Here is a 19514-nt window from a genome sequence, read left to right on the forward strand (position 1 = left end):
CCGCCGCCACAGCCGCCGAGAAGCCGCTCCTATTGCCCCGGAAGTCCTCCTTCAGGGCGGAGGCAGCCTCGCCTACTCGAAAGAACTTCCGGGTCAAGCAGCCAGTTCGGCCGGAAAAAGCTCGGCGCTCGTCTGGTGAGTCGGGGCTTGTTGGGGGTCGCTACTGCGGGAGGCACTGAGGGTGCCGAGGCGTGGGTTTGGGTGGTGGGTTGGGGTATGACGTGAAGGAAGGTAGGGTATCCGCGGCCCTTTTGAAGGTCTGGCCTGGGCTGCCGAAGTTCGGGCATCGTATATTTACTGAGCACCACCTACCTGCCAGGCACTACCCTGGGTGCTTGGGACACACTGGTTTACGAGCGACAGTAGCCTTGTTCTCAGGTAGTTGACGTCCTAGTGGACGAGGCCCACGGAAAACAAGTCAACAAACAAATACGATTATCTAAGGTAGTAGTGAGTGCTTTAGAGAAAATTAAACAGAATAAAGTGACAGCGAAGCGAAGGAGTAAACCTTAGGAAAATCTAGAGATGAGTATTAGAAGCAGAAGGAATAGCAAGTGCAAACGCCTTTTCCTGGAAACAAACAGCCTGCTCAAGAAAGAGGAAGAAGGCCACTGTGAATGGAGCAAAAAGAGGAAGATGAAGCAAGAGGCTTAAACTGGCCAAATTTTGTAGAGTTTGTGAGCCAGGGCAAGGATTTTGACTTTTTTTTTTTTTTAAGAGCATTGGAAAAGCATTGAACGTTTCTATGCAGAAGAGTGACATGCTCTAATTTATGACTTTAGCTTACTCCTGACCCCTGATCAAAAAGATGTACCTCTTCAGTTGCCCTTGAGCAGTGGGAATGCATGAAACCCGAACTGAGCGCCAGAAAAGCATTAGAGACACCCTCATTGAATAGATGTGAAAAACTAAGTCCCAGAGAAGGGACCTGGCCTTTTAAGAACCCAATGCCAACTTCATTTAATGCTTTCAGAATTATCATTTTGATGTCTAAACACAGTCTCTTCCTAAAACCCTTCAGATGGTGGGTCTCTAAATTTAGGGACATCAGTATCACCTGTGAGCATGTTAAAAACGACCTATTCCAAAAAAACCAAAAATATTATATATGTATAAAATAGGTACTTTCCTCTGATTTTCTTTTGTAATGGAAAGTTTATAAAATTTGGGGTTTAAGACTAGAATGTCATTAAGCTGCTTAACCGTGTCTTAAGCTTATCATTAAAGTACTGCTGATAATAATGATAACTAAAAGCATTCAAATTTTTGGTCTTAGCATCCCTTGACACTTTTAAAACCTATTGAGAACATCAAAGAGTTTTTATTTGTGTGAGTTTTATCTGTCAACATGTACCATTTTAGATATCAAAATAACTTTTTTAAAAGTTATTTATTTAAAATGATAAATTCAGTGCATGTTAACATAAATAGCATTTCTGTCTCCTGCATTCATTCTCGTGTGATGTCATTCATTATGTAGCCTCTAGAAAATTGCACCGTACTGTGTGAGAATGAGAGTGAAAAAGACAAATAATGTTCTAGTATTATTATGAAATCATTTTGAAAAGGTCTCAGGGACCCGCAGAGGCTCTTGTGCCACACTTTGAGAATCACTGAATTAGAGTATGATTATGACAATCAAAAGATACATGGGCTTGGTTTGTAAGTCATTAAAACTACATGCACATTAAAAATGCAGATGCCCAGGCCTCACCCTTAGAGATGCCAAATCGGTAAATCAGAGTGGAGCCAAGAAATCTGCATCTTTAACAAGCACAGATTAATTTGATGTAAGTGGTCTAATAATTGCAGTTTGAGAAAACCAGTTATAGATTGAATTCACTCTAGGGTGTTCTGCCCACTAAAATTTTAACAGCTGTTTTCATGTCATCATATCTCTCCCTAACAATTTCCAGAGCCCGCGACTGAAAAGTCATTTAGAAGTTTGTAGCAGGTACCGTTCTGACTACAACGTTAATAAGTGTCTGAATTCAAAATGTTATATTTTTTTGGAGGGGGGAGGTAATTAGGTTTGTTTGTTTGTTTATTTATTCATTTAATGGCAGTAATGGCAGTTGAACCCAGAACCTCGTACATGTTAAGCACACACTTTACCACTGAGCTATACCCTCCTCCCCTGAATTCAGAATGTTGACTCCAATCTTATATCAAGGACTGAGGTTTTTAGATTCTGTCATTAGTAAGCTTACAGTCTTTTGGACAAACAGACAACTGATAAAAAAAAAGGAAACTGTCAAAGCATAAAATAATACCATTTGCAGGAACATGAATGGACCTGGATATCATCATTCTAAGTGAAGTAATCAAGAAAGAGAAAGAAAAATACCGTATGCTATCACTTATATGTGGAATATAAAAAAAAAGGACACAAGTGAATTTACTTGCAAAACAGAAACAGACTCACAGACGTAGAAAACGAACATGGTTACTAGGGGGAAAAGGGGTTGGGAAGTGATAAATTGGGAGTTTGAAATTTGCATATACTAACTACTATATGTCGGATAGATAAACAACAAGTTTATACTGTATAGCACAGGGAACTATATTCAATATCTTGTAGTAACCTATAGTGAAAAAGAAATGAAAAGGAATATATGTATGTATATGTATGACTGAAACATATATGCTGTACACCAGAAATTGACACAACAGTGTAAACTGATTATACTTCAATTTAAAAAATGGGAGAAAAAAAAGAAGGAAACTGTCTTACCATCGAGTACTCTCAGTGTACTAGGGGACTGACAGAGCAAAAGAAATTCATCCCAGATTAAGAGGGTAAAAGTGAGAGCTTAGGTGAGAAGTGAGTTGGATATTGTACAGAAGGTCAAATTTCCACAGGAAGATGGGTGGAGAGGAGGGCAGGAAGTTTCAAGCAGAAAGAACAACTAGAACCAGAACTTTAAAGTGAAAAGAATAGAGAGAAAAATAAATGTAGTTAAGGCTTTGAATCATGACGGGGAAGCTGGAAAAACTGTAGGATTTAAGCAGAGAGGATTGATAATCAGTTTGTAGCTGAGGAACCTAAGACCACTAGAGGTCATAGCTAATTAGTGACAGAGGTGTAACTAAAAACCAAACTTGACTTCTAAATCCATTCATTTTTTAGCAAGCAGTTATTGTGCCTGCAGGCACAGCTGGGCTCCAACTAGCTGCTTCTGTTCTGCCAACTGAGTTTATTCCTGGTGAATTGTGGTTACTAGATTAGAATTTGAAACTTATCTCATGGGCAGTGGAAAATAACTAGTGGATTTTAAAATTGCCTTAACTTTCTTGGATTTGTGTTTAGGACCAATTCTGAGGGAGCAGTGTATGGGACATCAAAGGGATATAATTGGAGTTCAGGAGACCCATTTATAAAATAAAAGAATAGTGTGGTACCCAAGTAAGGTAAAAGGGCTTGACCTAGGGCAAGGACAGTAGGACTCAATTGAAAAACATCTAGGAGGTAGAAGAAGAAGAAGAATAAAAGCATGTTTTTACCATGTACCCATATTAGTTCATCTAATACTCACAACTACCCTATGAGGTGGTTACTCTTAATAACTTTATTCAGTAGATGTGTGTACTAAGGCCTCTTGAGCTCACAGCTTCAGCCAGGGATAGGATCAGGCATCCTTAACTCCAGAGTCCATGCTCCTGATCACAGAACCATGATAATACTGTTTAAGTGTGATCTTGCAAAACTGGAAGAATTGTATTTATGGCTATCATCCATGCTGTATATGTGCTGGTCAGGTAGATCTGAGGCTGAGAGTGAGGAGTTACTTTAGTTATACTGAGTTTGAGATTTTGGGGGATTTTTCAGACTATGGAGGAAAAAAAAGGACAAGGAGATCATAAATCTAAGCCTTTTACATCGTTGTCTTTGTGTGGCTTCAGCAAATACTTATGGCAAAAAGGATAAAAGTCAAGAGTATAATAATCCTGGGTTTGAAGCAAAGCTCCAGCAAATGCAGATGTTTCTCAGTGTGCCAGAAAATATGTTGAAGTTTGAGCTGAGTGCCTAAATGCCAGTGATGAGGTGTGTGATGGCTCCAAGATACTATTGGGAGCACTAGGGCTATTTTAATTAGAAACTTTTTGGGAAATGGCCCTCAAAATGGTGATTTCTGTTTGAATATTATTAACCTTTTAATGTTACAGATCCCTATATAATGCTTGAGTATAAGCAGAACAGCTTTGTTTGTTCTCTGCAAAGGACAGAGGAGTGCTAACAGTCTGCTCTTCATTTGCTTTTTCTCTCCTTTGCCAATTCAGAATGCCACTTTGACCGTTTGTGTGCTGAGTGTAGGGGAACGTCTCCATTTTTCAAGTGTAAGAGTGCAGGCAGAGAGAGTAGATGAGCTGTAAATACAGCCTCTAACACATTTAATTATGGAGAGTGAGGCATTAATATCCCAGTATACTTGGAGCAAAAACCAATACCATCTGGGCATCACTGTTTTTCCTCCCTTTGAGTTATCCCAGAACTATTTCTGCAAACAGCAGGTTCCTCCGCCAACTTAATATTGAGCCACGAGAACGGAAATCAGCCACATTACTTCCTTATTTACTTCTGTTGAGAATTGGAACAGAATGGAAATATTTCTTCTCTCAGAAGTTGGCAGGAGCAGCAACAAGGCAATCTGTTAGGGATGACAGCTTAAGTGCTTTTCTTTCTTTCTTTTTTTCCTTTCTTTTTATTTTTTAATGATATAGCCAATATCCAGGATGGTTCTGTAGGGTAAAATCATCTACAGTTCTGATTATTCATGATCCTAGGAAAGCTTTCATTTTACTGTACCTAAAAGATGAAAAAGGAGTTAGATTAAACTTGAATATCACACTTTCCTGTTATTCATGCTGAAGAAAGGTAATAAAAAATTCTACCAAGTAACTTTACAAGCATAGCATAGCCCTTTTTAACTGTTTACATGAAGATGGCGCTTTGATTTTCCTTTTTGAACTCTTTCTTCATAGCCTCCATATGTCAGCTGCTGCATTGAGATAGCAGGCGTGATATTATGGGTAGTCCCAAAGTTAAAGGGAGTTGCATTCCTAAAATTCAAGAAGTCTTCCTTTCTTTTTTGCATTCACAGCACAATTACTCTCTTCAGTACTTCTCACACCAACTTATATACAGTCAGCTATTTCTGGCCCTGCCTTCCAGGCTGGCTTGTAAATTCCTGAGGGTTTGGGACAGTGTTCTAATTCACCTGAGCATCCCTTGCAGTGCCCAGTATTTCATGTGCATGATGGCCCCTGAGTTAGCTGAGTTGTTTTACAGTCATTACTCCAGAATGAGTAGAAAGGTCGTAGTCAATGTAGTTTTCGTTGCAAGTAAAAGCAATCCACGCTGACTTAAGTAAGAGGACATTTGGTGTGAAGAGATAAGTCAAGGGTATCCTGATCCCAAGGGTGATTTGTTCCCTCAGTCTTTTTTTCTGCTTCTGTCATCTTGGACACATACCTTTGCCAGTGTTTTCTCTCCCAAATGCTCAACAGCCTCTTCTCTGCAAATGGGTTGTGTCTCTTAGTAGCTCAGACTAGAAGTCCTTTGTGTTCAGGATGTCCATGGTATGAGTATGAAGTGCCCAGGCTGAGCCTGCCTTTGTTGACTGGGATATTACAGATATTACTAAGGATATTACAGAACCTGCTGCTCTCCTGGCGTGAAATCAGTGTACCAGGCTGCTTCTGCCACCTTTGACCTAAGAGCAGTTTTACAGTGTTCATAGTATTTTTTAATCCCTGTCTTGTAGATTTCTCTATAAACTTCTAGCAGAGGCAAATGGCTGTGTCTGTACAGAACAGGAACTGCAAGTCTTGGCCACAGGGGCAGTTGGTGCGCCTTGCTCCAGGGGAGGGGAGGAGCTGAAAATCCATGATGAGGGTCTCCTGGTAGCTACAGTCACAGTTCAGTCACTTTTGCTAAACTTAATTTTTTTTCCCCACCTAATCATTTCTCCATTTCCTTTATTGTTTGCATATTCAGCCTTCAATTTTGTAGTTTTAATTTTGAGTAACATTAAATAAGGATGCTTTTTAAAAAAAAAAAAAAAGTCATATTGGAGCCAGGAAGTAGAATTCTGTCTGGGCCAGAGCAGCACATGTGAGTCTCTCTCTCTTCCCCTCTGCAATTCTTCCACCACCAGCATCGCTGCCACCCCGCCCCCCCCCTTCTGCTGCCACACTCTCTTTCTCTTCTCCATCCTTGTTGTCTTTTCTGTAACCTGTTGCCTCAGTCCCTATGTACCTGCTCTTCCTCAAATGGCCCCATCGCATAGTGTCTCAATCCAAATTCCAGAAACAAGATTCTTCTTAGTCAGCCAATGGGTTGACTTCCTCCTGGTCCCAAGAAGGCAAAGCTCCAAAAAGGGGAACACAGGCTAGATAGATCACAACAACGGTTCTCTACTCAGGACACATAAAAACAAATATAATATCATGGTTTGGCTTAAAGATCAGTTTACAATGTTTGATCTGTATTATTGTAAAATATTTACTTGCAATGAGAAAAAGAAAAGTGTGCGATTCACAGTTAAAGACTGAAATTACATGATGGTGTTTCCTCTCTCTCCTCCAAGGTTTTTAAATAGTTGCATGGTATTCCAAATAAGTGTTTTACTTATCTTTAATAGTGGTTTTGCTGTAAGGTGTAGATTTTAGCATGTGAAAGGACCATCAACAATAAGAAGTAGAGTTTATTCAGTGATCACTTCAGTGAATTACCAGACTCTGTGTTTTATGTATACTATCTCATTCAGACCTCGCAATAGTCCTTTGAGAATAGGGGCTATTATTTTCCCTGTTTTAAAGATGAGGCACAGAGAGACTGTCATTAACAAAAGTTGCAAGGCTAATTAGAGTCAGATCTAGGACTCAAGTCCCAGAAACCTGGTTCCAGAGCCTGTACCCTGAACCTCTCTGCTACCCTGCCTTTATCAGAGGCTTCCATTACAATGTTCCAAGGTAATCTTAATCCAGAAATGTGAGTGATGGTTCTCTCATATTAGAAGTATTTGGGCAGTCCAGAGCACCATTAGGCAGGGCTGTTGCAGAGGAAATGAGGAAGTATATTAGTGATCTCTGAATGCTAGTCCATGGGCCCTCTGCCTCAGAATCACCAGGAAGCTAGTTAAAACCCATGAATTCCAAGGTCCAGACCCAGAGGTTCTTATTCACTAGTTCTGTGGTGGGACCCAGTAATCCATATTTTTAACAAGTTCTCTAGATAATTGTGATACTCAACCTGGTTTGGAAACTCTGGACTTGCCAATCTTTTATTCCCACCATTATCTTCTAGGACAAGATGGTAAAAGAAGACTTTGGGGGTTAGTAGTTCATTTAAGGAATGCATTTAGGCATTATGCCTTTCAAATCTTTCAAGATTACTAGCATTGGCTTTTTTTGTCTCAGAGAATATAATAAGTGCTAGTAAATGCATGTAGATCTGAATAATTATGATCCCTGCTGTATAACACTCTTCAGCTTACAGAGATCCATCATATACTTGATCAAATTTAAACTCTTCTCCATCAGTAAGTATTTATTGAACATGTGCTAGTTATGAAGTATAACAATAAAAAATACAGTCTCTGTGCTAAAGGGCTCATAGTGAGGTGGGGTAGACTGCCTGGCAATACAGAGCAGCATATACCAGGGCCAGGTGACTGGTGTAATGGTGAGGGCTACAGGGCATCAGAGAATAGCCACCTTGCATCCAGGTGTACTCTGAATCCATATGAGAGGAAGAGCCAGGCCTTGAGAGGAGGCTCAGGGAAGCTGCATGAAGAAGGGACCTGCACAGCAGCAACACTGCCAGGAGGCTGTTGCCCTCCATCCCTCTCACGTGAAGGCTGTTCATTCCCCTGAAGCTCCTGCATCTCAGAGCAGGGAAAGTGAGTCCATGTCTTCCATTTCCAGTTTCTTCCACCTTAGCTGCTTTGATCCTGGGGGGGACATCACCACCCCCACAGGTGATCTGCCCCACTCCTGAGCCCCCAGTTCTTCAACTGCTTCACCTTAGACAGGTATCTTCTTCACTAACTTCAGCCTCCCACTCCAGTTCCCAAAGTCTGCCTCCAGTTTTGTTGTTGGTCCACACTGCCCACCTCCAGAATCAGGAGGCAGACCCAGCACTCTGGCCACCACCTCTCCCTACCACAACTTGGAGGTCTTTTCTAACCAGTGAACCCTCTGCTTTTTCCCTGCCCCCTGTCTCTTTACCTAGATCACTGTCTTCTACTCTCAATTCCCCTTTATCCCTCTGGTGCTGTTGTACAACTTGCTTTCTCAGGGAGACTTTCTACAACATGGTTAGCTCTCCATGTTGGGTGCTGCTGTGGTGGCCTGTACTATCCCTTGGATAGCATTTCTTGTATGTGTATGTATTGGCTAGTGTCTGTGTCCTCTACTGTGAGCTCCATGAAGGCAGAGACAGTGTCTGTGGCACATAGTAGGTGCTCAAGAGATACTGTTGAATAGATGAAAACATATACCTCTAGTCTAAAAGAGTGGTTCTAAACTCAGTAGTGTGAAGGGGTGGGGAGGAAGGGGATGGCAGGGTGAGAAATTAGGTGGTATTAGAGTAAAGTGGAGTTGTGTGAGGTTTGTTTGGTTTTTGTTCTCTCTACAGTGAGAGCAGGCCTCCTGCATAGAGCCTTCAGCAGATGGCAGTATCTCTGGAAGTTAATAACATGGCTTTGTTTTCATTGTGCTTATGTGTAAAGTTAGTTTTATCCACAGATGTGATACAGACTTTCCTTTTAAAATAAATGTATGAAAATAAAATAATGAGTTGTTGAAAGAAAAGCATAAAGAATAATAATTTGGTACACAGATACAGCAGAACAAAAAAATGATGACAGTAGAAGAAATGAATGAAATTTGGGGAATGCTGACTTGGATGAAGCCACAGGACTCCTTACCAAAGTCCTGGGAAGAACTGGGAGCACTTTTTTAGCACACTCCTTTCCTGTCACCATTGAGAACCACTTAGTTTGAAATAAAGGACGAAAATCACAACCGCCAATTGTAGTGGCAAAGAAGGTGGGAACTTGCATGTATCAACCCCTAGCACAGTGCCTGGCTTATGGCAGTCTCTTAATTAAAGTTATTTCCATTGTTTGTACCCTCCACTCCCTCCTAATAGAAATCAGCATTCTCCTGTTATAGTACAATCTTAAGGAGCAAATAATTGTAAAGAAGTTAGATCAGATCACTTCTTTCATCTCACCCAATGCCCAAGTGCTTTGTTTCCTTCATTGTCATTTTAGTGGGGTTTTTGGGAGGAAATGGAAATAAACACGTGTTCAATCTATTATGTATAGCAAAATCTGAGGTTCTGTTTTATTCTAAATCCTTAAATTTGGAAGATAAAATTATTGTCATCATTCAAAATCCTTTCAAGGGCTAATGAAAACTAAATGAGATTTTCAACTTGTAATTTAGACTTTGAACAGTTTAATGGCAAAGTACAATGATCCATTGCTTTTTATGTTATATGTTCAATCAGCCTTCATGTAAGTATACAGGAGAGTAAATTTCCAAAACTAATTATTTTGGGCCCTTGTAAGAAATAAAGCTAGGTGTTGCATCCCATATTTTATAGAAATAGAAGTTGAAATTTTTCTTTAAGAGTCTGGTTTTAAAAGAGAAATCAAGTTACCAGTAAGAGGATCATAATCACATAGTTCTTGGATGTCATTTTGCTTTTTATTCATGATATTTTACTCTTCTTTTAAATTTGTCTGACAATCTTTCCCTGTAGTTTATATTTGCATTTCTATCAACTAGACATTTAAGATGTCGATTCCTCCCTTAGCTAATTTTATAGACTTTGAGTTAGAAATTTGGTATTCTTATAAATGTAAGTATATTGTATTTTATTTCTTGATATTGAAGAAACTATTAAAGGAAAATTCTTTTCTCTAAAATTCTTGCCCGAGAGGGAGGTTCTATAGCCTCAGAAGTCAGTAACTGTTCATGTATATGTAGTAGTACAGTTTTCTTTCTAATATTAAGACAAAACTGCCTCAAGTGTCCTTGCATTATTTATAGCTAATGTGTCTGTATACTTGAGTTACTCAAATTTTGAGCTCCATGGTTATGATTTTGATGTACCAGTTGATTTATGTTATTGATATAACAGCAGATGGTACTGGTGCAGGTTGAAATAAAAGATCACTAAGCTAAATATTTTAGCCTTCATTGCAGGGAATTTGTCAGAGTGAAAAAGAATCAGTGTTTCAGAATTAGAAGAGCCCTTAAAGATTGTCTCATCCAGTCCCTCATTTGACAGGTGAGAAGCAAACCCAGCTACTTGCCAAGGTCCTACAGCTAGTTAGTAGCAACACTAGTACCAGAATCTAGGTCTGCCATTTCCCAGCTCAGTGCTCTTTCTACAGACTGCGTAAGATTTTAAAGTGGTGTTCTATTTCACTCCCTGATGTTGATGCCAGTTATGCTAGTCAGTTTCACATCTATTTATTTCTAGAACAGAATTTCACCCCATTACGAGTCTTTGATGGTTAAACTTTATATCTGGCTTTCTTTTAGGTTGGGCTCCACTCACATCTTTTAATCTTGAAGACTTCAAAAATATACCTGGATCTACCTTTTTTGTGTGTGTGTGAGGCGAATGTGATAATCACTACACTACGGAAACTTGCCTTTTTTTTTTTTTTTTTTTTTTTTTGAAGAATCCAGTACCAAGCAATCAATGACCCACTGTGCTTTTGTTATAGTGTAGAAGCTTTTGAGTTCTCCAGTCTAAACAAGAGTTTCTCCCATTTTCCCATGAAGCCACATTGTTGTTTATTCACTTTAGTGGTGATTGTTATTGTGCCAGAAGCATTTGCTTTGGAAGATGTAGGCTTCAACCAAGTGACCCCACTGGGAGTGAATCATAGTTCTTTCAATGCATCATTTCTCCCAAGTTTTGAACTCTCACCGGATTCCCATTCGGGTGATGATGTCATCATAGCCAGAGAGGGAACTAGTGTTTCAATCGAGTGTCTTCTCACAGTCGACCACTTTGAAGATATCTATTGGTACAACTCAAAAGGACAGCAACTGGATGACAGAGACAGAGGTAACTATGCCAGAGTATAATTAGTCAAGGTTACTCATTTCCTACTACTTCTCTCTTCTTAGTTTTATGACATATTCAATAAGAAGTCTCAAAGATGCGGTACTACAGTAAATAGTTAAAGCTTTTGAAAGGCCTGGAGTATTATACCTGTCAGAAAAAATAATTGTAATTTCTTAACCAGAAGAAGAAAAAAATAAAGAATAGTTATCAATTTAAAAGGTTTCACATAATGATGGTGAGCGTTTTTCTCTCCTCTTGGTGAGCTGGTTTCCTTCTTCATTGAACATAGGCTACGTCAGGGTTGCTGCATACAGCTGTGCAGGCTATGCACTGCACAACTCCAGGGGTACCATTCCCCTAGATGGTAATGTGAGTGGTACAGGGTGGTGGCCCTGTGTGAATACAGCAAGAAGGATTTTTCACTAGACTAAGTAAACTTGTCATAAATAAAATTCTTTTTTGCTCAGAAATGAATTAACTAAAAATGTTGGAGGAAATCAAGGATGTTTTTTAAAGTGAGCATAAAGATCTGTGCTTAAAACTTTAAGTCCATCTGAGAATCAGAAGGGCACTGAGGAAGAACTCTATAAGCCACCCTTCCAGCTCATTCCTACTTTCTATTCTGTACCTTAATTTATTGGAGAACAGGAGAGTTTCTCTTGTATTTTTTTTTTGTCTCTTAGTCTTAAAAATCACACAAACATCATAATAATGTGACCAAAGTCTACTTTTTGACAGGTTTTTGTTTGATTTTGTTGTTTATGAACCTGTGAACACACCTTAATCAAAATACTATTTCCTTTGACTAGTGTTCTGTTACAAAGATTTTTTTGAAGACTACTTGTGTTAAAACACATTGAAAAGAAATCTCCATGAAAAATCAATGAAATAAGAATTAAATTCTGGGCTCCTCAGAAGCTACACTTTCAGAAAATTTCCCCTTGATCTTTTTTTGCTAGAAAAATAGTCTAATCTCTTGGAATATAAGGCTATTTGGCTATTCATATTAGAGTGGAAAACAGAAAAGGAGACAGATGGTGCTTCTTTCTAAAGTATATGCTGAACATTTTAACCTTCTGCGAACTGAGTAGCTGGCCACCAAGGGATTAAAGAGTGTGAATGTTAGAACAGACCTTCTTAAGAACGCAGACCTATTAAATCAGAACCTCAATAGTGGTGCCCAGTATGTGTATTTTGAACGTGATTTGGGGTTCCCTGTTTGGATCCATTCAACTAGACTCTTAACTGCTTTGGCTCTAGGGTCCTGACCAGACACATCTAAGATGTGCATTATTCAATCAATGTGATTATTACAGACTGACTGTATAAACAAAATTTGGGTTAGGATGAGACCAGTCAAGTGAAATGGAGGTTTTATTTTCCTATTTTGCCTTTCTGCTAACATTTATCATTGATGCTTTCAGCAGCAGCTCTGGACAATTTTATTAAATTTTATGAATCTCAAGTGAGAGTTTAAAGAGTATGTCAGTCTAATACAAGGTTCATAAATCTTGAGCTATTATCAGCAAGTGAACTAGGGAGTTTAGACTGTGGTCATAGTATTGTGGTTGATGAATGGAGTCTATGTAGTTCATCATACCTCGGATTCATAGGGTATCCTTTTCATAGCTCCAAGTTTATAGAACAGAAGCTTGTAAAATAATGGCTATATTCATAGCTGCATGCTTTCCTCTTCTTTGCATATTGGTGAAGTGATGGCTCTTAAATATTACTATAGAATTTAGAAAAATTTTGATGATAAAAATGGGCAGAGTCCACAGTGCTTGCTAATTGATGTGCTGCTAAAATAATCCAGAAGTATAGAATCTGAGGGATGAAAGAGGTCTGGAAGCTGAGGCATTCAAGTGGTTCTTCATAGTCACCCAGCCTCCTCTGGGACACCACCTCTGGTCACTGGGACTCACCTGTACACCACCTTAGCCCATCTATCCCACCTTTGAAGGCTTTCATAGTTAATGCACAGAGTACCCTGAGAACTTAAAAGGTGAGGATTGTGCAGGCAGAGCCAAGTTATTAAAGGATGTTGAATCAAGGTGGGTGGTCAGTGTGCTTTGCTCTTCATACTCATAGCCTTTTGTATACACATTCCTGAACAAAGATACCTTCATGTGTGGAAGACAGGCAGCATGTTTTAGGTTTAAAACAGAAGCCTAGGCATTTTAAGGGCAACTTTACTCTCTCTGCCAAGCTGTTCATTTACCCTGACTTGTGAGACATCTTTTGGCTTGTACTTCAGTTATTCTTGCCAGAAAATCAAGATATTATCATGAACCAACCTTTTCTAACAAAACAAATTAACATGTGCAAGGCATGCCAGATTAGCTAGTTAGTCATTGAACAAACACATTAAATTGGTAGGACTTTTTAAAAATAGTTTTTGTCTCTTCTTCTAAATAAGTTCATTATTGAAAATAAATAAATAGTTAAAAAGAAAATAAAAATCACCTGTAACCCATTACCCCAGAAATAACCATTGTTTTATATTTCTCTGGCACAGCCTTCTATTTTATGAGAATGGATAGGTAGAGGCTGTGGTTTAGACACACACACATACATACAAGCTTTTTTTTTAAGGTTAGTCATTTAGCATTATGTTGACACACCTGTCTCCCTGAAAGGCTTCTTACATCTAGCAGTGAAAAGGCACCCGTGATAATCATTAGTGTCAGGAAGAAAGATCTTAATTCCCACTTTTAAGTTCTAGGCTATTTAAATTCTGACTCTGGACATAAAAGTCTGCCCTTTCTTACATGATTTAAGCAAACAGCAGGACCTACTAGATGAGTTTAAAGTACTCTCATGAAGAGGTGGACTATCGATAAGGTGGTTGGCGTATTTAGTAATAGTATTCTTTATGCTGTAATTTTTTGTTTCTGTTGGGTTACCAGGTGGAAAATGGTTGGTTTCTGGTAACTTCCTGAATATCACCAACATAGCCTTTGCTGACCGTGGGCTCTATACATGTTCTATCACCTCTCCAATCCGTGCCTCCTACTCGGTCACCCTGCGGGTTATCTTCACCTCAGGAGACATGAGTATCTACTACATGATTGTCTGCCTGATTGCCTTTACAATCACTCTCATCTTGAATGTCACACGGCTCTGCATGATGAGCAGCCATCTTCGTAAAACTGAGAAAGCCATCAACGAATTCTTCCGAACTGAAGGGGCAGAGAAACTTCAGAAGGCCTTTGAGATCGCCAAACGCATCCCCATCATCACCTCGGCCAAAACGCTGGAACTCGCCAAAGTCACACAATTTAAAACCATGGAGTTTGCTCGTTATATCGAAGAACTGGCAAGAAGCGTCCCTCTGCCACCCCTTATTCTAAACTGTCGGGCCTTTGTAGAGGAGATGTTTGAGGCTGTGCGAGTGGATGACCCTGATGACATGGGAGAAAGAATTAAAGAGAGACCTGCCTTGAATGCTCAAGATGGCATCTATGTCATTAACCCAGAGATGGGCCGGAGTAATTCACCAGGAGGTGATTCGGATGATGGTTCTCTGAGTGAACAAGGCCAGGAGATAGCAGTTCAGGTTTCTGTCCACCTTCAGTCAGAGACCAAGAGTATTGGTACAGATTCTCAAGACAGCAGTCATTTCAGCCCACCTGATGATAGAGAATCTGTTGAATCAAGCTCTAACTACAAAGATGGGACACATGACAGTTGCCAGCTGTGAGCTATTCCGGTACCTAAAAAACTACTCTCAGAAAACGAACCTGTTTCATGCAGGAAATAACATTTTTACCAGAAGATAACTGATATTTTTTCCCCCTTTGTTAATATTAAGCACATCAGAATGTGAATTACCACCAAAATCTTTGTAAAAATTAAGCATTTTTTTCTTATCTCATCTTTCTCATTTCCCCTGAGTTTGATTTAATGACACATGTTGAGATTTAAAAGAGCCTGAGAGAGCAGCATAATGGGGGAAGTCCCGCACTGAGAGTTACATGGCTTCTCTTCTGGTCATGGTTCTTCTGTCATTTAGGGCTGACCTTTATCTTGAGGCCTCAGTTTTCCCACCAGTAAAATGAGGGATTTGCGCTAGGTGATATCTAAAGTTGTTTCTGCCCTATAACTTCTTACCTGCCACCCTTACACCATTGAAATCTTCAGCACACTTCTAATTAAACCCTTTCCTAGACTTTCAGTCCCTTCTTATGGAAAGGAACAAGCTGAGACTTCATCCTGTGATCTGGATGCCCACACCAATGCTGTGCATAGAGGTGTGAGTGTTGGTCAGATGTCTTGCCTGCTGGAGTGTACAGTTGTATGCGCTAGGTTGACTCTTTCCATTGTAGCCCATGTCTCTATTGTTATGCTGATATCAGGGAGCTAACTGCTCATTAGTAAGCTACTTTCCATGAGTAAATTGGTCCTTTTGGGGGTATATCATGTCTTTTCAACTTACTGGGGCATCATTTATCTCATTGAGCTGGCAGTGATTTCCCAACTTATCTCCAAAAGTGGACAATTTGTTCCTGAAGAGTAATGTCTCCAATATTTTTAGAAAAAGAAAGAATGTCAAATCATCTGTCTCTGGGAAATTATGGGTTTTGACATTTCTGTTAATAGAATTTCTCAGGCTGTCCCTTTTTTGAAGTACTGGATTCTGCAAGATGGTTCTGTGGGATCCCATTCCAGCGGGAAACCCACCGCTGAATTCCTCTTTAGCCCTCTGTCAACACTCTTGCCCTTTATGGTCTTAAACATGGTGCTAAAGGTTGCATGCCTCCTTATTTTGTTTGTCTTGTTTATACTGTATTGTTATTGAGGTTTTTATTTTTATATACTTCAGATATAGAATTCTGAGCTTAGGGCTGCTTTTGTGGCCTTTCTGAAAAGCACTAACCTGATGTAAGATTAGATAATGAATGGTGTGTGCAGTGTGCTACTATATTAAATATATAGAGATATACAGGTAAAAAGATATATATACACATGTACAAATGATCTAGACATAAAAAAATTATGAATGATGCCACTTGATTCAACTGTGGGTAAACACTTAAGACTGTTTCTTGCCTCGCTGAGATCTGATATAATGAAATTGTAAATACTCTTCAGAATAATTTCTTCAGCTACAGTAAGCTTGGTGTCCTGTAATTTTAAGAACTTGGCAGTGGAGCTCCATGTGCTTCACATTTCTTCATTTGGCTTCTGATTACTGAAGCATTACTTGAACTAGAGGTTCCTGAGGGAAATGTTCAGAGGAGGTTTTATCAGGATTTTAATTTATGGTTTCAAATGGAGGAAGGCAGGAAATTCAGAGTGTGATCAGATAGAACTCCTGCCTCCCTTTGTCAGAGCTTATCAGAAGTAATACATCTGCTCTGGATAGCATGAACGAACCAGTGTGCAGTTTTATCAGATGGCATTATAGATAAAGATGATAATGTTGCCTTTTCTGTCTCTCAGGCTGTTTCCATGGAAACCTCCAGAGCCAAACAAAAGCTACCAATCATTTAGCCGAAGCTTGTCTTGGCTCATAGACCTGTATTTCTTTAAAGAAAACTGTTTTCATACATCTGGCTATGAGAACAGGGGCTCTTTAACATGCCCTAGATTGTAGAACACTTTTTCCCTTCCTAGAATGTTTCTCTTGAAAGTATAAAAATCTTTAGAATCCCTTGTCTGAGGTCTGTCCCCTGAACATCCCTCGTATCTCTACGTAACACCTCCAAATCTGTCCCAATATCGCAGGTTTGGGGTCATTTTTAGAATTTTGCTTGTCACATTAAAGAGAATGAATTTACCCTACATGTTCCTATAATAGACATGAGTGTTTGGAACCTTGAGGTAGGCATATTTAGTGATCAAAGTTCTGGGAAACAGGACTTCAGAAAAATTAAGGAAAAAATGAAAAAAATCTATAAGCTTGTGCAGTACTGTATGACAATTAAGTGTAGGCTACTCCAGTGTATCCTATATAAATTATTTTAGGAACATAATGGTGACTTAATTTGGTGGCCAAAGTGACTGGCTTACTTTAAGTATTCCAAGTTATGGTGCCATTGATAAGGAATTAAAGTAGGTCAAAATTTAAGTGGAGTTGGTATTACTTTCTAAAGCTAGTTGCTCAGAGGAAGAAACCACACACTTACTAACATTTTCTGTAGCTAATCAAATACTCTTTATATATGATTAATACTCATGTTATCTTTTTGTAAAATCCTTAACCTTTTGAACTTAATCTACAGTCTAACAGTCTTTTGACAATAATGCTAGTGTAATTATCTTTTTGTCTTGCTGGATTTTATAGTTAGCGAAAATACCTTTACTCAACAAATGTATTTGAAATAGTTCTGTCATCCCATTTATAAATTTTGTCTTGTGATTTAATGAGCCTTACTGTCCTTATGAAATGAAATGGTGGCTTTGTGAAATAAATTTACCAAAAATAGACATGTAAATATTTTTATAGGTTCCTTGCCAACTGAAACCAGACAGATGGGCATCTTTTGAGCTGATGTGCCACTTGTTTATAGGAGGTTTGATAAGTCTGTCCTCCAGGTTGCATCTGTTGTGATAGTTTAGTTCTTGAGTCTGGCCCAATGAGCATTTATATTTCCTACCAAATACCTTGATATAAATATCTTGGGAGTTGCTGACCTGGAATGGTTGTAAGTAGGCTCCTGGCTTCTTCACCTCACTTCGCTTTCCCTTTTGTCCTCCAGCCTCAGTGAACCCCTTGGCACAGTCCTCTCCATGCCTTGCATGTAGTTTGACCTGAGATCAGACTTTGTATTCTGTGTCCCAGAACAGCATGGGAACATGGCATGCTTGTTTTCCAGGGCCCAGCCAGTCATGGGTGCTAGCATTGTCTCCACACACCAGCCACTGTAACACAGGTATATCAGATTTCCTGAATCACCATTAAGAAAACACAGTCTTTTCTCATCTAAGCCAGAAGTGTTGAAAATGCTGAGCCTTATACATAAACTTATAGGTTGTCAACACATTTCATAAGAATAAATGAGTATTATTTGATATGGTTCAGATGATGTTTAAATGCTTACCATTTCAATGAACTTACATTATAATTTTGTCCTTTAAAAAGTTGTACTTGAATGTAATATATTAAATGTTCAATGGCATATATTTCATTTGTCTGAAGTCTTCTATAGAGATATATTCATTTTTATGTGTGATAGAATGTGTTTTTATTGATTTTAAACAGGCATAAAATGGAATTCAACTTGGATTCCACTATGGCTACCCATTTGCATTTCACAAACATTTACTAAACATCTAAATGTTTTTGGTGCATTGAGCCATGCTAAGATGGGTGTCCTGACGACAGTTACCATGAGAATGCAGCTACCAGACCGTCTTCACTAGGCCTCAGTACAGCAGTTTCCCACTTCTGAAGTCAAGTATTCCTGGCAAAGGCAACAGCTGGAACTAAGGCCTAGAGACCAGAGGATTCAGCACATGTTTTGGAGAACCTGTGATTCATATGTAAAGTTAGTGATGCAGTTTGGCAGTGGGAGGTATAGCTCTGGTGGAAGCACATGTCTGTTGTCCATGGGAGTGAAGGGTAATGATGGATCCAGCAGGCATGGAAAAGCACAGGATCTCAGGAGACAGGCAGAGGGAACAGGCAGAGGTGCAACTCATTACTTAAATGCCACAGAATGAAGACCTAGCCCCTAGCTCCCTGTGGTGAAAGATCACTGGACTTAAGCCTGATTCCACCACTAGCCGTGTAACGATGGTACTCAGCCTCTCTGGACGTCAGTAAAATGGAGTTGATAACACCTGCCTCACAAAATTAACGTGAGGGTTAATCATAGCGACATGTAAGCAAACATTGTGCAAGCAGTAATGTGCAATATAGTGTGAAGGGCTGGTAATCACGTAGTCACAGAGTGTCAGCTTTATTAGCATCCATGTCCAGCTGATGACTGGTTGTGTTTGGACTCAACTAAAAATTCCTCCAGATCTCTCAGTTACAGTTGCATCTGGCTGCATGCTGTAGAAACCCAATTGTGCTGGCCTTCCCAAAGAAGAGGTTTATTTTCCTCAAATAAGAGAAAGACCAAGGCTTGTGTAGGGGCCCAAGTTTGGCATCCAGGGCTCCATCCAAGTCTTCTTCATCAAAGGACTCCTAGATTCCTTTCCTCCCTTAGCATGTGGTTTTCATCTGCATACTCACAAGATGTCTTAGATTGGGTTCCCTCATCCTAAGATAGATTCCTGTGCAAGTAGTGTATTTGGAAGGTGAACTCAGGAGGGTAGGAGAGTAGGGAAGTGAGACAGAAAAGAAAGCCAGTACAGGATGCATTGAGTGAGTTCTTGCTGTGGACAACTGGGGTTCAGTCCCTCTGGGGACCTCAAGGCACTCTGCCCCCAGTGCGTATAGCTCATGCCTCAGAGTTGTCCCACC

At 39.5% G+C, this 19514-nt stretch overlaps 2 protein-coding genes across 2 annotated transcripts in view; one reads left to right on the forward strand and one right to left on the reverse strand.

Moving 5' to 3' along the window:
* Positions 1–67, reverse strand: part of FAM114A2 (family with sequence similarity 114 member A2) — a 33786-nt gene extending 33719 nt beyond the window's left edge. The window contains exon 1 of the mRNA XM_074360965.1: positions 2–67. The gene's annotated coding sequence lies outside the window, so the exon portion shown is untranslated. The remainder of the gene's footprint in view (position 1) is intronic.
* On the forward strand, positions 68–18226 carry MFAP3 (microfibril associated protein 3). Its single transcript, XM_010970022.3, has 3 exons — positions 68–135; positions 10564–11098; positions 14008–18226. The coding sequence occupies exons 2-3, from the start codon at positions 10804–10806 to the stop codon at positions 14799–14801; spliced, it is 1089 nt and encodes a 362-aa protein (XP_010968324.1). The 5' UTR covers positions 68–135; positions 10564–10803; the 3' UTR covers positions 14802–18226.
* The last annotated feature ends 1288 nt before the right edge of the window (positions 18227–19514 follow it).

This window comes from Camelus bactrianus, chromosome 3 (assembly GCF_048773025.1).
Source record: "Camelus bactrianus isolate YW-2024 breed Bactrian camel chromosome 3, ASM4877302v1, whole genome shotgun sequence".
Taxonomy (NCBI): domain Eukaryota; kingdom Metazoa; phylum Chordata; class Mammalia; order Artiodactyla; family Camelidae; genus Camelus; species Camelus bactrianus.